The sequence below is a fragment of the Engystomops pustulosus genome, chromosome 5, assembly GCF_040894005.1.
Source record: "Engystomops pustulosus chromosome 5, aEngPut4.maternal, whole genome shotgun sequence".
In the NCBI taxonomy this organism is placed as follows: Eukaryota; Metazoa; Chordata; class Amphibia; order Anura; family Leptodactylidae; genus Engystomops; species Engystomops pustulosus.
In genome coordinates this window covers 130,891,859-130,912,324 of record NC_092415.1, presented here as the reverse complement: position 1 = coordinate 130,912,324, position 20,466 = coordinate 130,891,859, and the positions used below count along the sequence as shown (strand labels likewise).

General features: G+C 40.6%; 1 protein-coding gene across 1 annotated transcript in view; it reads left to right on the top strand.

The window, feature by feature from the left end:
- Nucleotides 1-20,466, top strand: part of DAP (death associated protein) — a 36,203-nt gene that overhangs the window by 9,005 nt on the left and 6,732 nt on the right. Inside the window, exon 2 of the mRNA XM_072153047.1 lies at nt 2,222-2,327. Within this exon, the coding sequence (XP_072009148.1) occupies nt 2,222-2,327 (106 nt within the window). The remainder of the gene's footprint in view (nt 1-2,221; nt 2,328-20,466) is intronic.

Sequence of the window (20,466 nt, the reverse complement as noted above, 5' to 3'; positions counted from 1 at the left end):
TATTAGACAGCGCCCACAGCTGGACCCCTTCCCCCATCGTGTTTCTAAGTCGTCTTGTTGTGTGAATCGTCCTACTGGCCTTCCGAAGTCTTCACCTTCCTGCCCATGAAATTTTTATTTTTTAGTATATGACATAACTTTGGAAAACTTTAACCTATCCAGGTGATTTTGAAACTGTTTTCTTAAAACACATACTTACATAAATAACATTATTGTTATTATTATTTATTATGTTTCATTTTTTATGTTTAGTTACGAAAAAAAAATTAAATTTGGATAACACTTTAATTTCAAAGTTAAATATTTTCTGCTTTCCAGACAGGTAGTCATAGCAACCAAAAAAACATGATAATCATGTCTGCTTCATGTTGGCCTGTCTTTTATTTTTCTAGGCTGTTTATGAGGCGTAAAGCTTAAAAATATGTAAGTTAAAGGAGTGTTCCCATCTGGGCATTTACACTTAATTTCATTCATTTCCCAAAGGTAAACGTTTCTTCAATTGGATGTTACTAAAAGAAAATGTTCCAGTGTGAAGATAATTTCTCATAAAGTCATATGGTTTCTTAGAAACAAAACTGTGTCCTTGAATACCTCAACCTCTGCTGGAGTAATTGCACAAAGAAACAAAAGGTTTTTTTGTATAAGAAATGTCCGGGAGTTACTGCATATCCTACAGTCGTCCTGTGGTAACGATTGCTAAAGCCAGGTGGTCAGGGAGGACTCAATAGTGCATGTCTGGCCACTGCTGCCAAAATGTGAGGTGGCACCTGGCTTTGTCACCTGGCTTTAGCAATTTAGCTGAAAAACCTGACCTCGGCTTATACACTAATACAGTCAATTAAAAGTAAATGTAATACTCGCTCTCTGGTGCCCGGATCCCCGGCGTCGGCTCCCGATCTTAAGCACATTAAAAAAATAAACTTAATTATTATTATTTTTTTATTTGCTTAACATACATGTGGCTGGCTGTATACTATATGGAGCTGGCTGGCTGTATACTATATGGAGCTGGCTGGCTGCCTGTATACTACACCTTCGGCTTATACTCGAGTGAATAAGTTTTCCCAGTTTTGGTGGTAAAATTAGGGGTCTTGGCTTATACTCGAGAATATATACGGTAAATAATAATCCTGTATTTCTGCCAAAAAAAAATGTTGCAAAAAAATCTCTTTGCTAGCTCCTAAATTAAAATTAAGCACTATTAAAGAAACTCATGTTAAAAGAAAAAAAGGAAAATGTGCCTGGTCTTGAATGAACCAATTAACCTGGTCCTGAACTGGGAAAAAAAAATTGCCTATTGATTTGAATTGGCACTGTATAAAGCTTAAAAAGAAACTGTTGACAGCTTTTACATGATTAAACTATCAGCACACTTGTATAGCGTAAAGATATACAGGCGGTCCCCTACTTAAGAACACCTGACTTGCAGACGACCCCTAGTTACAAATGGACCTCTGGATATTGGTAATTTACTGTACTTTAGTCCTAGGCTACAATAATCAGCTATAACAGTTATCACAGGTGTCTGTCATGAAGATGTATTGTTTTATCCTGGTTCTTATGACAATCCAACACTTTTAATATCCAATTGTCAGAGAGACTAAAAAAATTTTGACTGGGGTTACAATAATAAAGTATACGGTTCCGACTTACATACAAACTCAACTTAAGAACAAACCTACAGAATCTTGTATGTAACCCGGGGACCGCCTGTATGCTGAAATATGCACAGATGAGCTGAAGAGTCCCTTTTTGCCTTTCGCTCACAAAAAACAGTATGTCAGATATGCCTACTGCCTCATTCATTAAAAAGTGAAAAACTAAGTAAGGCAAGATTTTAACAAAATACATAATTAATTTTAATATTGGAAAGCGTTTTTCCATTAATATTACGGTATATATTCATGGAAAGCCCCCAGGAGTTCGGTACTTATCCCATTCCAACTCTCAATTCACTTCAGTTGGACCTGTGCCTAACCAGAAGTTCCATGGGGGTTGTGGCACAGCTTCATGAAATGAGTGGCATTATCTGACCAGAAGTGGGCAGTAGATGCCACTCATTACGGTAGTTGAGAAAATGCATCATGTATAAAATGTAGTTTCCCAAAAATAATTTGCAATCAAATAATTGGAAATTATCGATATTCGATATCTTCAATCATCTAAGCATGTTTTGTTTCTGATGCCTTTTTACTGTGTGTGTTTTTTTGTTTTTTTTCAGTAAAGGCTGGAGGCATGAGAATTGTTCAGAAACATCCGCATACACCTCATGGAGATACTAAGGAGGAAAAAAAACAAGAGGAAGAGAACTGGGAAAGCGGTACTGTGTAAGTGTTAGCACATGTGTTCAATGGTAATTAACCTCTAGTCACACCGTAACTGGATAGTACCTCGGGTTGAGAGCACTTTTAATACACCATGATGTACTGTCCCTTTACAGTATAGAAGCTGGACTTGTGCAATCTGAGCAGGATCCTGACATATCCCAACATCAGGGCTTAGAAATATCTACAGAAGTCAATTTTGTTTTCTATTCAGAATGATAGCCCTACTAAACAACTTATTTACTAACTCATATTGATCTAATCTTTTTTTTGGTGATGAGCAGACCCAAACTTTAGGTGCATCGTCCTCGTTTGGCAGCTCCGTCTAGCCTGAACGTACTTCCTGATGACCTGCAGAGTAGGGTTGCATAATGCATCAAAACCTTGTAACTTTTCTCAAACTTTCAAACTCAGAATGGTGCAATATCTGGTTTGTCATTTTGGGGCCTGAGTGACTTATCTGGAACCTGTCACCAGGGACCTCATTTTCACTAAAGACAGGTTGCAGAAGCCCATCACATCTGCATTGTAAATATGTATTTCTGCTTTCTGTATGCATTTACATTACAATATAATAGTGTGTTATAACTTGCCTTGCACCCTGACAGAATCCCCTGTGGAGTCCCAGGGGTTGGGCTTTGGTTTGGATGCACTTCAAAAAGCAACATGTGACTTCTCTGTGCTACAGACTGCTCAGCTCTTGGCCCACTTTGTGCACCCTTGTGTCATATACATTAATTATTGACTGGAGCACAAAGTAAATGATACATTTTATGTTAACATTACCAGGACAACCACCACAATGCATATGATAAACTCTTCTAAAAACGAAAACTCTCCTCGCAAAACGCTGGTTGATTGTTACTGATTGGGTGCATGAGTCCCACCCCCAGGCGTTTGCATTGCATTTCTAAACTAAATTTAAATGCCCCATGTGACCGTACCCCAAACATTGAATTCAGATAATGCATTTATCATTTCTTGAAAATATCGGTATCGTATCGCACTCAATTCTGATATTGGTAATACTGTACTGCAGAGCAGACAATCAGATCGTTTATGCCCTAAGCAACAAGGCATAGCAATGATTACCCAGGTCCACCAGGCCGATTTACAGCCATGCCTAGTTGCTAGGGGCGTAAAGCTGCCTGATTGTCTGCTCTTCAGCCCTTCAAGCAACATTTCTAGATTAGGTGGAGCTGCCGAATGAAGGACGCCAAGCCTAAAGTTCAGGACCGCTCATCTCTAATCTTTATCTCCTCTCATCATTATTTTTTAAATATTCCTTTAATTTGCTTACATATTGAATACTAATTTATTTATATAGTTGCTCTGAATGCTTATTTATCTGCCCATTTAACTATAGACTGTATTTCAAACTATTGAAACCTGCTTTTAAGAAGCTTGTTAAGCCTATAAACACCTCACTGGAATGAAAACAAAATTAGCTTATTTTGAATTTTAAAATCTTGTCCATAATACATTCCTTTAGCCCTAACATTTACATATCTATGCTAGGTAAAAGGAGAAAACACATTTAGAAAGGTCTTCCTGAATGCTATACATGTAGATATACACTACTATTTGGGCAAATGGCAGGGTACAAAGGAACTGGAGGCCACAGAGCTTCTGGACGCCATTATAGTTTGCGGACCCCATTCATTACCATAACAGAGGGAATCCCAGACTAATGACTCCATTTTTCAAATTAACATTGTTTCATCACAAATTGTTACTCACAAATTTTCATTTTCACAAGGTGAAAAACTAGAAAATGCATTCTATGGTGTGCCACTCAATTTCTCCTGAGAATTTAAATACACTAAACAGTGTCAAAAACACATCTGGGCGTTCAAATGCTCACTATACCCCATGATAAATTCCTTGAGGGCTTGAGTTACCTTAATTGTATCTCCTTCTAGGGAATTCCATCATACTGCCACCAAGCGGCATGTTGTCCAAACTTGTGATCTAAAAGCCAGATATTTACGCCCTGCTGTCTGTCCATGTAGCATATGTGTTCTCTATATATGACATAAAGTGGGTTATTTTGGGCACAACACCGTCATGTGTGACTATACCATTGTTTGGGCACACAGCACGGTGCAGAATGAAAGGAAGGCTATTCTGGTTTTGGAACACCGATATAATTTATATAATTTTCCCCTAGCATCCCCCATGACGGCCCCACATGGAGGATGAACCTTGAGCCTGCAGGGACAGGAAGCGGAGAGGTTAAAACACCCCCCCCCCCCCCCCCCCGGCTTCCACATACCAGTGGCTTCCTGTCCCTATATGGGCAGGGAGTGGAGAGTACTCCTCCGGTCTCCGCCATGTGGGACTGTATGGGGGAGTTTGCTTTAAGGAGACGGGTTCTTACCTTTATCCGAGGAGACTGGGATCGCGGTCAGCGGCGTGCCTCCTCTTCCTCGTCCCACGAAGTCTCCAGCAGCCTCTGCCTGCGGCTCCGGGAAGCCAAAGACGCCATCTTGGTGCTCCCGGCCACGTGTCTATAGTTTCTATAAATTCCTGATCTCCATCTCTTCGGCAGGATTCCAAGGAAAAGGAAAAAACTAAAGAGATGGAGAGGAAGAAAGCATCCTCTAAAAGATGCAATATGTGTTACAATAAACTACCACCAAATTACAAAAGACCAATCTGTAAAGAATGTATTGATGGGTTAATGTGAGAAGAAAGAACGTCATTTATGGATAAAATGAGGGGATTCATAAAGAGTGAAATTCAGACGTCTGTGTCTTCATCCATTTTTGCATTAATCCCACAATTACAGCCACCTTGCAAGAGACCCAGAGTGGTAGAATCTCTATCAGATTCGGAATCTAAGGTAGAACAAGCTTCCACATCAAATATGGATCTATTTGAAATGGAATCATCTCCTTCTTCCTCATCATCCAAAATGGAGTCCAAATATATGTTTGTCTGACGATTTGGATGCTCTTCTAAAAGCTGTAAGAGATACGCTTAAAATTGAGGACATTGAAGAAAGGAGGGTATTTCCTGTTAAGGAAACCCTAAAACAGCTAATCTTAGAAGAATGGAGGTAACCAGAAAATAGGATCTTGGTATCTTGAGAATTCAAAAACAGACTAATATTTGATGAACAGGATTCTCGCCTATGGGATAACCCGCCTAAGGTAGACATACAGGTAACAAAGATTGCAAAGAAGACGGACCTCCCGTTTGAAGATGCAATACAGTTGAAGGATCCGTTAGATAGAAAAACAGACAGCCTATTGAAGAAAACCTGGGAGTCTAGTATGTTGAACCTTAAAGCCAATATAGCAACAACATCAGAAGCCCGTACAATGTTCTTCTGGTTGTCGGATTTGGAAACCATATTAGGAGTGGAACCCCAAGAGAAGTCCTCCTAGATACGATACGCGTCAGCAGAAGGAGTAAGGTTTAGCGCGAAAGAGGGCGCTCTTTCAAATTCAACCAGACGTACGTTGTGGCTGAGGCAATGGAGTGGGGTCTTTCGTTCCAAATTGTGTGGCATTCCATTCCAGGGAGAATACGTTTTCGAACCGGAACTAGATGCTATTCTAGAAAAGGCCGCAGACAGGAAAAAAGGATTTCCAGAAACAAAGGCTATTCCAAAGAAACAACCCTTTCGTGACCCAAGAGAAATGAAATTTCCTTATAAAGGAAAAGGCAAACAAGGAAGATGGAGCTATTCCAAGGGAGGAAAAGGAAGAGGATTTCTCCTCAACTCCAGCAATACAACTCAACTGTTCAGGAAGCAATGACGCCAGAGTGGGGGGGGGGGGAGACTCCTAGGATTCTACCAACAGTGGGCACAAATAACATGGAATGCCTGGGTTCTGAATCTCTTGGAAAATGGCTACAAGTTGGAGCTAACAGCTCTTCCTCCCATGAAGTTTGTAGTGACGAATCTACAAAATCAGTCCCTTTCTCTTCAGTTATAGCAGGAGGTCATGAAACTGCAAGATATGGGGGTTGTGGTGCCGGTACCAAGGAATACAGCATTGACCGGACACTACTGCCCTCTATTTCTGATAAAAAAAAAACCCAATGGCTCCTTCCGACTTATCTTCAACCTAAAGTCTCCAAACAGGTTCATCCTCTACAGGAAATTCAAATTTGAAAAGATCAGTTCAGCCACGAATCTCATCCCTCGTCAAGCATTCCTATGTACCATAGATCTGGACGATGCCTATTACCATGTACCCATTTGCCTGCAATCCCAAAAATACCTCAGGTTTACGATTCCCTCTCCAACAAACGAAATATTCAGGTTCCAATACAGGGCTTTACCGTTTGGGGTCTCATCAGCCCCAACGACCTTCTCAAAAATTGTAATAGAGGTAATAGCCCATTTGAGAATGAAAAATGTCAAGATCATTCCATATCTGGACAACCTGTTAATAATTGGGGCCACAGAAGAAGAATTGATCTTACACAGGAATCTGACTATTTCAACCCTACAAAAACTGGGATGGATCATCAATTGGGAGAAATCCAACAGAGTCAGTCTTTCTGGGTACACAACTGAACTCGAGTCCTACCAGAGGAAAAAAGGAGCCTCATGATTCAAAAAATGTTATTATTCCTTCAATGTCAGCATTGCACAATAAGAGAGGCAACGAAAGTTTTGGGGCATCTAACCGCCTGTATAGGAGCAGTCCAGTGGTGCCAGAGTCATACGAGGACCTTTCAAAGTTGGATTCTGTCTTCCTGGGACAAGGATCCCTTACAGCTGGATCAAAAAATCTCTAGCTACCTCCATCCATAAATTCATCCCTAGTATGGTGGACGGAAGAAGAACATCTAAAAAAGGGAGTTCACTGGTTTCCTTGGCCAGTAAAGGTCATTCAGACGGATGCAAGCCTGTCAGGATGGGGAGCATATCTGGAAGGGAGATGCCTTCAAGGGCAATGGCCATTGACGACTCAGAAGTGGTCTTCAAACTATCGAGAATTGAAGGCGGTCTGGGAAGTACTGAAGGGGGCTTCTCAATATCTGTAAAACTCTCATATCAAAATCTACTCGGACAATGTGACGACAGTAACTTATCTTTGCCATCAAGGGGGCACCAGGAGTCAAGACCTACTGCATCTATCAAGGAAAATGTTCACCTGGGCAGTGAATATCTTATCCCTAACAGCTATACATTTAAAAGGGAGTCAGAATGGAATAGCAGACTTCCTGAGTCAGAGGTTGATAGACCATCACGAATGGTCTCTAAACCAAGAAGTTTATGGCCAGATAACACAAAGATGGGGAGTTCCAGCAGTAGACCTCTTTGCTACCAGAGAGAACACCAAAACAGGTCTTTTCTTCTCGTTACAAAGGGATGTTTCGATCTGTAAGAAGGATGCGTTCAACCACAGATGGGACACGCCTTTAATGTATGCTTTTCCTCCAATGCCTTTAATCCCCAAGCAAAAAATCATCACGGACAGAGCAAAAGTGATTGTAATAGTCCCCTTTTGGCCCAAGAAGAATTGGTTTGCAACACTAAAATGTTTAGCAATAGCAGAACTAGTGTTACTTTCATGTCGGAAGAACCTTCTTCATCAGGGACCAATATGCCATCCAGACCCGCAGAGCTTGAGACTTTCGGCTTGGATCCTTAATGGGGACTGTTGAAGTCAAGAGGCTTGTCAGACAGTGTGATATCCACACTTAAGGCAAGTCGTAAACCGATAACGTTTGCAATTTATTCCAAAATATGGAAAAGATTTGTATCTTTTTGTGGAACAGCAACCCTTAATCAATTTTCTCTCAATATTTCTCAGGTCCTGGATTTTCTACAGGCAGGATTTGAAAAAGGGCTAAAAACCAATACACTGAAGGTACAGATATCAGCCTTAGGGGCATTTTTCGATATATACCTCTCGCAGAACATAGATGGATTAAGAGATTCATTAAGGCCACCTCCAGGTTGAGACCACAACTCAAACAAAGGGTTCCTACCTGGGATCTCTCCTTAGTCCTAAACTACCTAACCGGGCCCCCGTTTGAACCTCTAAAATCGGCTAGCATAAAAGATCTGACCCTAAAAGTAACATTTTTAGTGGCTATAACCGCAGCTAGACGATTGGGAGAAATACAAGCCCTCTCCATTAGGGAGCCGTATTTAAAAGTGTCTAATGACAGAATAACATTTAACTCTAGACAAAACTTTTATCCCAAAGGTCTCGACTGACTTTCATCAAAATCAAGAAATGATCTTGCCTTCTTTCTGCCAGGATCCAAAGAATCCAAAAGAGATGGCCTGGCACTCCTTGAATGTTAAGAGCACTGTTGCAATACCTCAAACAGACTGAATCCTGGCATCAGGATTACAATATCCTTCTTCAATATAGGGGTAGAAATAAAGGCACGAAAGCCTCCAAAGATTGCAAGATGGATTCGATCAGTCATCTGAGCAGCATACGCAACTCTGCAATTAGAAACACTAATTAAGTTAAGGCACACTCAACTCGGGCCATGGCAGCGTCCTGGGCAGAGAAGAGAGGAGCGTGTATAGAGGAAATTTGTAGGGCTGCTACTTGGTCCAGCCATATGACTTTTGCAAAACATTAGACTAGACTTACAGAGTTCTAGAGAGTTAGCTTTCGGTAGGAAGGTTTTACAGGCTGTTGTCCCCCCCTAAGAAATGGTTATTTGTTATGTCTCCATGTGGGGCAGTCATGGGGGACGCTAGGGGAAAAGTTGAATTATTCTTACCGTTAATTCCTTTTCCATTAGTCCACCATGACGGCCCATGTATATTCCCACCCTATGTCATATTGTTGATATTTGAATGTTTATGCCTATATTGTATGTGAATGAACATATAATAAATGGGTTGTATCCACTGCAAAGGTTCGTTATTGGAAGCCACTGGTATGTGGATGCAGGAGGGGTGTTTTAAACTCTCCGCTTCCTGTCCCTACAGGGTCAAAGGTCATCCTCCATGTGGGGTCGTCATGGTGGACTAATGGAAAAGGAATTAACGGTTAGAATAATTCAACTTTTTTTTTCTACTTGTGGAGCCTCTTAGGTGCCAGTAGGTATTTTGCCCTCCTCCAGGGAATATACCAAGTGCATTCACTTTCTGTTGATTTGGAGATTTTCCTCACTATTAATTAGCATAATATAACAGTAGCATTTTAGTGCATGGGATTTATGATCCCATACAGACATTGTGTGGAAAAAATCCACTGTGGAAACACCTGTTACTTATTCCTGCAGACCATTGACCAGTTAATGGTTAACTGACGAGACGAGGTCTGCAGCAACCACTGCAAAAGTTGACGTACAAACACCCACTTGAAAAATCCTATGGGTCGAGAACTCTATACTTTTGTTTGCGGGAGCTTGGGAATCATATTGGAGAACAAAACCTCCAGGGGTCTCATTTTAGAATCCATTTTCCTTCTTCTGGTCATCTACAGGATTCTTGGTGGATGCATAGGAAGAATTCAGATTTTCAAATTCTGTTCATAGATGTCTTAGGCAAACCAGTGGCAAAAATTAAAAAAATCAAGGAGTTATTTCTTCCTCTTCCGCAAAAATTTATTATTATTTCTTACCAACCTACCGAAAGACTATCAATTATGGTCTAATGTCCAGAACCTGATAAAAATTAAATATTAGTTCATGTTTGAACTTCAGAAAAAGGGACAGGATTTTTTCAGAAATTCCTTTGCACCAAGAACCTTAGCATTCAAGTTGCTTTAAAGTTTTTATAGCTGCTGTCAGGAGGGTATTCTTATAGTTCTGAACGATCTACTTATAATAGCAGATTCAGCAGAGAAACGAAATTTGCACAAGAGAAGATTTTACAACATTTTGGACAGGGGGTTGGGTAAAATATTGTACACAAAAATGCATTGCTGTTCCACAGGAGAAAATAGTCAGTCTTATCAACCTGATCAAAAACTTGTCCTGCTGTCAGCAATGCGACTTCTACGCTATTCTAAAACTTGTCCTGAAGTCAGCAATGCGACTTCTATGCTATTCTAAATACACTTCTTGTATCCCTTGTGTAGCAAGTAGCCAAAATCGCCCCAGATACAAATACAATTTGGTATTTGATACTCTCTGCAAGTGACAAAAACCCACATAATTTGGATTACAAAATATCCCTGTTGTGGTGGTATCAGGCAAGAACATGAACTGGGGAGTACTTTGACGTCCTTAGTCTGTATTAAAAAAAAAATATATATAATAAATTGCCTGACACAAATCAAAAAGGTTGGGACTCATCTATACCTATAAGAGTGCTCTGGTATTTAATTTGATATTTCTCTATGTGGACCATCATGGGGTAAATGATAAAAAGTAGGAATTGGTCTTACCAGTAATTATGGTTTCCATTACACCACTTTGAAAGCCACTTATTCCCTTCTATACATTTTTTGATATTTCCCGAATTTTTATATGTGGCCTATTTTATATGAAATATGCGTGGCAACATTTTGCAGAGTAGGACAAGGTTGGCGGATAATTTAAGTATTCCCATTTTTCTTTATACCGCACTGGCATATGTTCTCACAAGGAGTCTGAGAATCTCCTCTTGGTACCTAATGGCAACCTCTAGCATGGGCTTTGCGACCCTCCAAAGAAATGCAAATGATTATTTTAAATTTATTACTTCTTCTTCCTTCTCCACTCCTCACTGCATCGTCCTGAAATAACAAAAAAGCCAATTTTTCCACAAATAACTAAAAATGAAAAACCTTAACTTTTTTATTAAGTTTTTAACTAGCTCTGTCCCAAAAAAACGCTGCAAAAATGTTATGACCTATAAACTGCCACGTACTAAAATTCGCTAAAATGCCCCAGTCACTAGAACCTCTTCAGGCTGTGTCATTAAGGGGTTAATGTCTGTAGTAGATTTTGGACGATCTGTATGATTATGGTTCACCACAGTCAGTCCTATTAGACAAATTATTCAGAAAATTACAATATTCCCTGAGTATCATGTATCATATAAGCAGAGGCACCTAATTTTACCACAAAAAACTGGTAAAACTTATTTACTTGGGAAAGGAATTGGTCACAGCCTCCCCAGTATATAGCCAGCCCCCTGTGGTAGATAGCTAGCCAGCCCCAGTAAGCCGAGCACATCAAAAAATAGACTGGGGCACATTTACTTACCCGTCCGAGGAGTTCACAGAAAGTGCACTGTCCGTCTATAATCCACTGTGCTGCGATTGACTAAGATCGTGCACCCTATATCCTGCATGTGTCGCTTCCCCGCTCAGGTCTGCCGGAGTTCACCTTCTTGTTCCTGGTGCATGTAAGTGCATTGTCTTGCGGCACAATTTGAAAGTTAAATCCGGCAGTCAGTCAGATCGTCCGACGGCCCGCCCCCGATTTCCGTTGCATCAAAGCCAGAGCAGTGGCGCCACAGTCCGATCGCATGCACCACAATCCCCTGTTAAATACCTGTCACAGCCGTGCAAAACCTGAAAAATGTTGGAAAATCCTTTCACGTCCGACTCTAATACAAGTCAGTTCTCCTTCAGGTTCGCTTTTGAAACCGCGTTTGGGAGCCTCTTTGCCACAATCTGGTGGCGGTTTTGAGGTTTTGCTATAGGGATTCTTTTTTTTTTTTTTAAGGCTTTGATATTTACTTGTCATGAATACTTGTAAATACTGAGCTAAACCTTTTGGTTTCCATGTCTGTATTCCCCTCCCTTGGTTTAGAGAGACAAAGGACATGTGATTTTTTTTTTTTTTACTTATACACTTTTTTTAGTTATACACTCACCGGCCACTTTATTAGGTACACCATGCTAGTAACGGGTTGGACCCGCTTTTGCCTTCAGAACTGCCTCAATTCTTCGTGGCATAGATTCAACAAGGTGCTGGAAGCATTCCTCAGAGATTTTGGTCCATATTGACATGATGGCATCACACAGTTGCCGCAGATTTGTCGGCTGCACATCCATGATGCGAATCTCCCGTTCCACCACATCCCAAAGATGCTCTATTGGATTGAGATCTGGTGACTGTGGAGGCCATTTGAGTACAGTGAACTCATTGTCATGTTCAAGAAACCAGTCTGAGATGATTCCAGCTTTATGACATGGCGCATTATCCTGCTGAAAGTAGCCATCAGATGTTGGGTACATTGTGGTCATAAAGGGATGGACATGGTCAGCAACAATACTCAGGTAGGCTGAGGCGTTGCAACGATGCTCAATTGGTACCAAGGTGCCCAAAGAGTGCCAAGAAAATATTCCCCACACCATGACACCACCACCAGCCTGAACCACCACCAGCCTGATACAAGGCAGGATGGATCCATGCTTTCATGTTGTTGACGCCAAATTCTGACCCTACCATCCGAATGTCGCAGCAGAAATCGAGACTCATCAGACCAGGCAACGTTTTTCCAATCTTCTACTGTCCAATTTCGATGAGCTTGTGCAAATTGTAGCCTCAGTTTCCTGTTCTTAGCTGAAAGGAGTGGCACCCGGTGTGGTCTTCTGCTGCTGTAGCCCATCTGCCTCAAAGTTCGACGTACTGTGCATTCAGAGATGCTCTTCTGCCTACCTTGGTTGTAACGGGTGGCGATTTGAGTCACTGTTGCCTTTCTATCAGCTCGAACCAGTCTGCCCATTCTCCTCTGGCATCAACAATGCATTTCCGCCCACAGAACTGCCGATCACTGGATGTTTTTTCTTTTTCGGACCATTCTCTGTAAACCCTAGAGATGGTTGTACGTGAAAATCCCAGTAGATCAGCAGTTTCTGAAATACTCAGACCAGCCCTTCTGGCACCAACAACCATGTCACCTTCAAAGGCACTCAAATCACCTTTCTTCCCCATACTGATGCTCGGTTTGAGCTGCAGGAGATTGTCTTGATCGTGTCTACATGCCTAAATGCACTGAGTTGCCGCCATGTGATTAGCTGATTAGAAATTAAGTGTTAACGAGCAGTTGGACAGGTGTACCTAATAAATTGGCTGGTGAGTGTATATGGCACGCAAGTCCATAGCGGCTCGATGGATCCAGACTTCGGCACCCACAATACAGGAATTCATAAATAAGGTTAACAGTATAATTAGATTGGAATGGGGGGGTATACTTGAAAAGAAAATGCCCAAAAAAATTTGATAAACTATGGGAAAGATGGTTGAACACGATTGGACTTCCGAATAGGGCCCTGATAGATTTACGAAATAGCTCTCACTACCAGTTGATGACTGTGACTGTATGAAGGTATCTACTTTTTAGGGAAAAATTACTGTCGTAGTACTTGTCTGCAGGGTGAAGGGATCCCAGCTCTCTAGGTATGACCTGTGTGGAGTGCTCATTTGGTCCTTAGGCATAGTTAAAAAAAAAAAAAAAAAAAAAAAAAAATTGGCCTTCATCTCTCTGCTGTAGGGAATGGGGGAGGGGGGAGTGGGTTGTTTATATTGTAAAAAAACAAAAATTACAATAAAAATGTGTTGCTAAAAAGTGTACGCCGCCGGTGCGCAGGGAGTTGGACTCACACCCATGCGCAAGGACCTGACGCACATGAAATAAGAAGAGGACCTGCCCGGGGCATTTTAAAGGTGAGTGCTCAGACCAGCCGACTGCAGCAATGACATAGTTAAGACACTTAATTGTCTGTGTAGCATAGAGGGAGGTGATTGATGCTGTCCTTGTAAGCACCAATCAACTCCTTCTGCCTGGTGACCGACCCTCCTGAGCGATCCTGTAAAGACTGTCAGGGCAGGTTGTGATCGGCACGCCACATGAGTGTCTGGGAAGATGGCGCCATCAAGCCATCTTTCCCGAGTCATCTGGGGGTGGTGCCCAGTTGAATGTGCTGCTGTCCAACATGAATACAGCTGCAATGGAGGGACAGGCATCATGGAAGGGCAGTACCAGATCACCACCATGGGTCACAAAATGGAGGTGGCATCCTGCCAGCTCCAAGATTGATTCGATTTGGTCGGACCATAGTGACATCCGATTTGGATCAGTATAAAGCATGGTAATGGGTCAAGGTGGCTTACAGATACCTTCCCTTGTGGCCCCTCCCGCTACCTCATGACAAGATGGCATCATGCCACCTCCATGATCGATCTGATGGGTTGTTCTGTCCTGACCAACCAATTGAATTTCTGGAGGGAGAAAGTACTGAACACTGCATTTTGGTCCTCAACAACTTGCAGATCAGTGTGTGATACCAAGCTGTGCTTTTGTCCAGCTTTTTCTTTGTCATTTTTGTAGCAGTCGCACCATCCTGTGTGCGTTCTATAAAACACCAGCCTTTGATCAGTACTGAACATCACTGGTCTGTGTTTTTTTTTTTTCTAAGAAATTACACATGCGTAAAGCCTACTGGATTATGGTGCTGGATATACCCTCCAGTTACATCCAGTGAACATTTTTTTCAGCACAACATTTAAATGGGGTGACTCTTTTGCTTACACTATTATATTATTTTATTTATTTTTCCTTACATTCTTTATCTTCATGCCATTATATTAAAGATATATGATGGGACACGAGTTTCTTACTTGCCTTAATGTGACGGTGGTGTCATGAGTCCCTTTCTGTTGATACGTTCATTATGGTTAATCACATGATCCTCTGCAAACACACCCATAAGGGTTAATCATATGATTTTTTTTGTGAAGACGCCTTCCATCACATTTTTCTTTTGTGCTCATTTCATTTGTATAGTAAGGTATGATTAAGGACTACTATGTGTTTTTGTCCGAAACGCAATACTGCTTACTATTTTCTTAAAAATGTTGCCACATTTTTAATATTGCAGAATAGTATCATAGTTTATACGTTGAAAAAAGACACTTGTCCAACAGGTTCAACCAAGGAAGGGAAGGGATTGTATGAGGAAGGGATTTGGGGGAAACCATTCTATATAACATAACCATCAATGTTTATTTAGGTGTAAAAAGGCATCTAGACCCTTCTTGAAGCTCTCTGCTGTCCCTGCTGTGACCAGTGCCTGAGGCAGGCTATTCCATAAATTGACAGTTCTCGTAGTAAAAAAAGCCCTGTCGCCTCTGGTGATTAAACCTTGATTTCTCCAGACGGAGACAGTGCCCCCTCGTCTTTTGATTTGATACAACTTGCCACCATATTTTTATTTACCATTCATATATTTATTTAAATAATCATGTCCCCTCGTAGTCGCCTCTTTTCCAGACTAAATAAATCTAGTTGTTTTAATATTTCCTCATAACTAAGACCCTCCATACCCCTTATTTTTGTGAACCCTCTCCAGCTCCATGGCTTTTTATGGACCGGTGCCCAGAATTGGACGGCATATTCCAGGTGAGGCCTAACCAATGCCTTGTACAGTGGTAATATTACATCCCTATCACGAGAGTCCATACCACTTTTGACACACGACAAGATCCTACTGGCTTTAGAGGTAGCCGATTGACATTGCGTGTTGTTATTCAATTTATGATCTACTAGTACCCCCAGGTCCTTCTCAACAAGGGACTCTCCCAGATCTACTCCCCCAAAGACATATTTTGCCTTTGGATTATTAGCCCCCAGGTACATAACCTTACATTTACCCACATTGAACCTCATTTGCCAAGTGGATGACCAAACATTCAGTTTGTCCAAGTCACCCTGCAGCCTATGAACATCCTCCATAGACTGTATTACACTACACCGCTTGGTGTCATCTGCAAAAATAATGCTCTTAATTCCTACCTCTATCATTATATTATATTATATTATAATTATATTATTAAATAGTAGTTGGCAAAGCACAGAACCCTGGGGTACACCACTCATAACTGGTGACCATTCCGAGTAGGAATCATGGACCCCAACTCTCTTGAATCGATCCTTCAGCCTGGGAAAGGAGAAACAAATTCGCCTCCCAAATTGCCCCCAGTCCTAAGAGTTGCTGGGGTGCATGTGTAGGATCTGGTGCATCCACTGCTCAATAAGGGATCCCAACTTTTATATCAGCATTCCGCTCTTCAAGGCCCTCATTTCCAGTACTATAGCGGTTGGCACTGTATGTTAAAACCAGAAAGACTTCCTAACACTGCATTTGCAGCTGCATTTCAGTTATAATGTCTTTACCCTGGTTACCACCTCCTTATCCCCTTAACGCTGAAGCCACTTTTCACCTTCCTGACACGGCCCATTTTTTCAAATCCGCCCTGTGTCACTATAAGTGGTTATTACTTTGGAACGCTTTAACATATCCAAGTGATTTTAAAATAGTTTTCTACACATTGTACTTCATGTTAGTTGAAAAATTTTGGTGGTATGTTTTGCATTTATTTATGAGAAAATCAGATATTTGGTGAAAAATTCTTGATTTTCAAACGTCAAAATGTTCTACTTTTTCCATACATAGTCATAACCGCAAAAATACTTAATAACTAACATTCACTGAATGTCTTATTTATGTGGATATGGTTTTTTATGCACACTCTTATTTTTGTAGGACGTTATGGGCCTTTGAACGTCAGGTGTGATTTTTCACATTTTCATAAAAAACGCAAAATCCTGCTATTGAGGGACCTGCTCTGGTTTCAAATCACTTTGAGAGACCTAAATAAAAGTAAAACCCCATAAATTACCCCATTATAGAAACTATATCCCTCAACGTACGTAAAACAACTTTTATGAAGTTTGTTAACCCTTTAATTGTTTTACAGGGGTTAAAACAAAATCGGATGCAATTTTGAAAGGGAAATTTTTTTGGCTAAATTAATGTGTTTTTCAAAAAATATAAAAATTTTCAGTGGATAAAATACCAAAACGCTCCACAAAATTTAATAACCTATCCCTTCCGCGTATAACAATCCCCCATATGTGGTGGTAACCTGCTGTATGGGCACGCGCCAGGGCATCAAAGGGAAGCTGCGCCATTCAGAGCAGATTATGCATTGTCACTTTTTATTGGCTATACAATCTTTATTTTTTGGGCAATTTGGACATATAAGGGCTTATTTTTTGCGACATGAGATGCACTTTACAAATACTTCATTTTAGTGGGTTATTAGCTTATTGATGAGGTTTTATTAACTCTTTAATGTATGGGTGAAAAGAAAATTGTCAATTTTGGTTTCCTTTCTTTTTGTATATTTTGGGGGTCGTAGACCATACACTAAAAATACTATATTATCTTTATTCTACAGATCACTTCGATTACAGTGATACCTCATTTATATAATTTTTCATTTATTTTTACAATTTTACTGGATAAAAACTAATATAGAGGAAATCTCATTTGTTTTTGCATCGCCATCTTTTCGGAGACGTAACTTTAATATTTTTTGGTTGACAGAGCTAGTTTAGGACTTATTTTTTACGTGTTGAGTTGTTCTTTTCAGTGGTACCATTTTGGCGCACAACTTTTTTTGATCACTTTTTAGAACCATTTTTGTGCAGAGATTTTAAGAAAAATGTAAATTTTTGGCGTGTTTTCCGGGTTTTGTTTTTACAGCGTTCACCGAGCGGGTCCAATAATGTTTCTGAGTTATTGTACGGATTGTTACGGACGCGACAATACCAAATATGTGGGGTTTTTTTGGCTATTTTGTGTTTTTCTCCCTTTATTGCATGTGTATAGGGAATATTTGTGTTTAGGGGACTTTAACTTTATTTAATTCTTTTTATTCAAAAATGTTTTTCTTTAATGTTTTTAACTTTTTTTTTATTTACTTTTACAGGTAAGCTTGAAGAAGCGATCCACAGATCGCTTGTTCAAGCTATTCTTCACATTACACAGTGTAATACAGATGTATTACACTGTGTAATGTAACACACTGAGCATGCTGCGCATGCTCAGTGTGTTACAGCCGGGTCCTGTCAGAAGGCACGGACCCGGCTACAGGAAGGAGATCGCGCAGCCCCGGCCACCGGCAGTCCCGTGCCTGCGATCGGCACAGTGGACCCCCCCGGTAAGCGCCGCGGGGGGGGGGGTCCGATTCACTTTAAATTCTCTTTAAATCAGAAATCTCTGATCGCGGGTGTTAGAGGCAGGTGTCGGCTATAATATATAGCTCACACCTGCAGCTTCTGGCCCCAGCTCCGTTCAGGAGCCGGGGCCAGAAGCATGACGTAATAGTACTGCATTTTGCGGGAACTCACCTCCCACGATGCAGTACAATTACGTCAAATGTCGGGAAGGGGTTATACCCATCTGGCCTGGCACATTCCACCACCATAAACCCATCCACACACCACTTGTTTCCTTCAAAGTCCTGCTGTGTGTCCCTACAAAAGTTTATATCCACATGTGGGACATTTTCATGTTCGGGAGAAATTGTTGGACAATTTCAGTGTTGAAATTTCAACTTTTTGCCCCTTATGGGACACCAAAGTAAGGAAAAAATGTAAATGTTTGAGGTAGGGTTGCACCGATACCAGAATTTTGAGTGCGATACGATACCTAGGAAAGTATTACTAGTGTTACCTGTGGTTGTGCAGGGTTCTGTTCTTTGATTTTGTACCCAGGAAAGTATTGCAGTACTCTCTACCAATACTTTTTTCTTTTTTTGAAAGTATTGTATTATCTGAATGTTTAGGGTGCGGTCACATGGGGAATTTACATCAAGTTTAGCAATGGAATCCAAATATCTGGAGCTGGTGCTCAGTCTGACTGCATTTGCATTTCCATTGAAACACATGCGATCCGACGAAAATGCTGCCGTGGAACCCTTAGTAAATAAGCCCCATTGTTTCCTATGGGTCTGTTCACATGTCAATTTTTGTGGAGACCGTGAGAAGAACATTGCAGCATGTGTTATTTTGTTTTGCATGTGGACCACATACATCCTTTGTTATGGCAGGTGGAGTGTGAAGGTTGTGTGTTCAAATCCCAGGTTGGGCTGAAAAGTATTTAATTCAAAAAAATGGAGCCTTGTGTCTGGGTAAGCCCTGGAGATGTAGACACCATATATGGTGATATGTCCTTGATGACGTGGTCTGCTCTATCGCTAACCCGACTCTTCTCTCAAAAGAAATCCCTGCCCGATGAACTGTTCTGGCTTTGAAAGTATTTTATAAGTACTGAGATTGCAATGCATCGTGCAACCCTTGTTTGAGTAAAAAAATATTGTTTCAGGTTTAATCCCATATTTTGCAACACCTGTGGGGTCCAAATACTCATTATATACCTTGATAAAATCTGTGAAGGGTGTAGTTTCCAAAATGCGGTCCTTTTTTATGGGAGGGGGGGTGATTTTTACTGTAATGGCACTTAAGGGGCTCTACAAATGTAGATTTGTACATTTTGTAGAGCCCCTTAAGTGCCATTACAGTAAAAATCACCCCCCCAGAAAGGTATTCCAGCTAAATCTGCTCTGCAAAAACTTGGGGGTGCTCCTTCCTTTCTATGCCCTACTGAGGAAGTGTAGAATTTTTTTTTTTTTTTTTTTTTTTGAAAAATACATTCATTGAGGCAAAAAATAGAAAATTTTAAAATTTGTACCTGATTTTAGTTTTTTGTTTTAACAAATTTCATAAAAGCGGAGGGGTACAGTTTCTAAAATGGGGTCTTTAAAGGGGTTTTTCCTCTCCATTTAGGCCTCCCAAAGTCACATCAAACTTATCTAGTCCCTCAATACATAGATTTTGTCGCTTTTCACAAAAATTTAGAAGATACTTAAAGTCTTCTTCATGTTGTCATGATTTTTTTAGGTAAATGTTAGTTATTTGGGGGGGGTATGACAATATGCCTGAAAAGCAGAATTTTTTTTTAAATGTTATTATATCCAGATTTTCACCAAATTTCCATTCTTTTCAAAGATATCACCCAAATTTTTCAATTAATGTAATGTACATGTCACAAAAATACTATCTCAGAATTGGCAGGGTATGTTAGAACGTTCCAAACTTATCTTCATATGAAGTGATACATGTCAAGTTCGAAAAATAGGGCTGTGTCAGGAAAGTCAAAAGTGGCTTCAGCTGCAAGGGGTTAAGATACTAGGCTCCCTGAGACTTAGCCTAACCCAGACTAATTTGCATAAATTCTAGAACTCTATTTCCACCATTGCTGGATATAGCATTCTAATAAAAGTCCTGAGGAACTTCTTACCAGGGCACACATACCATCCCTAAACTGATGGGTTAAAAAAGGTAATCTCGATACATCTCTATTAAAGATGAGCGAGCACTAAAATGCTTGAGTGCTTGTTACTCGAGTCAAACTTT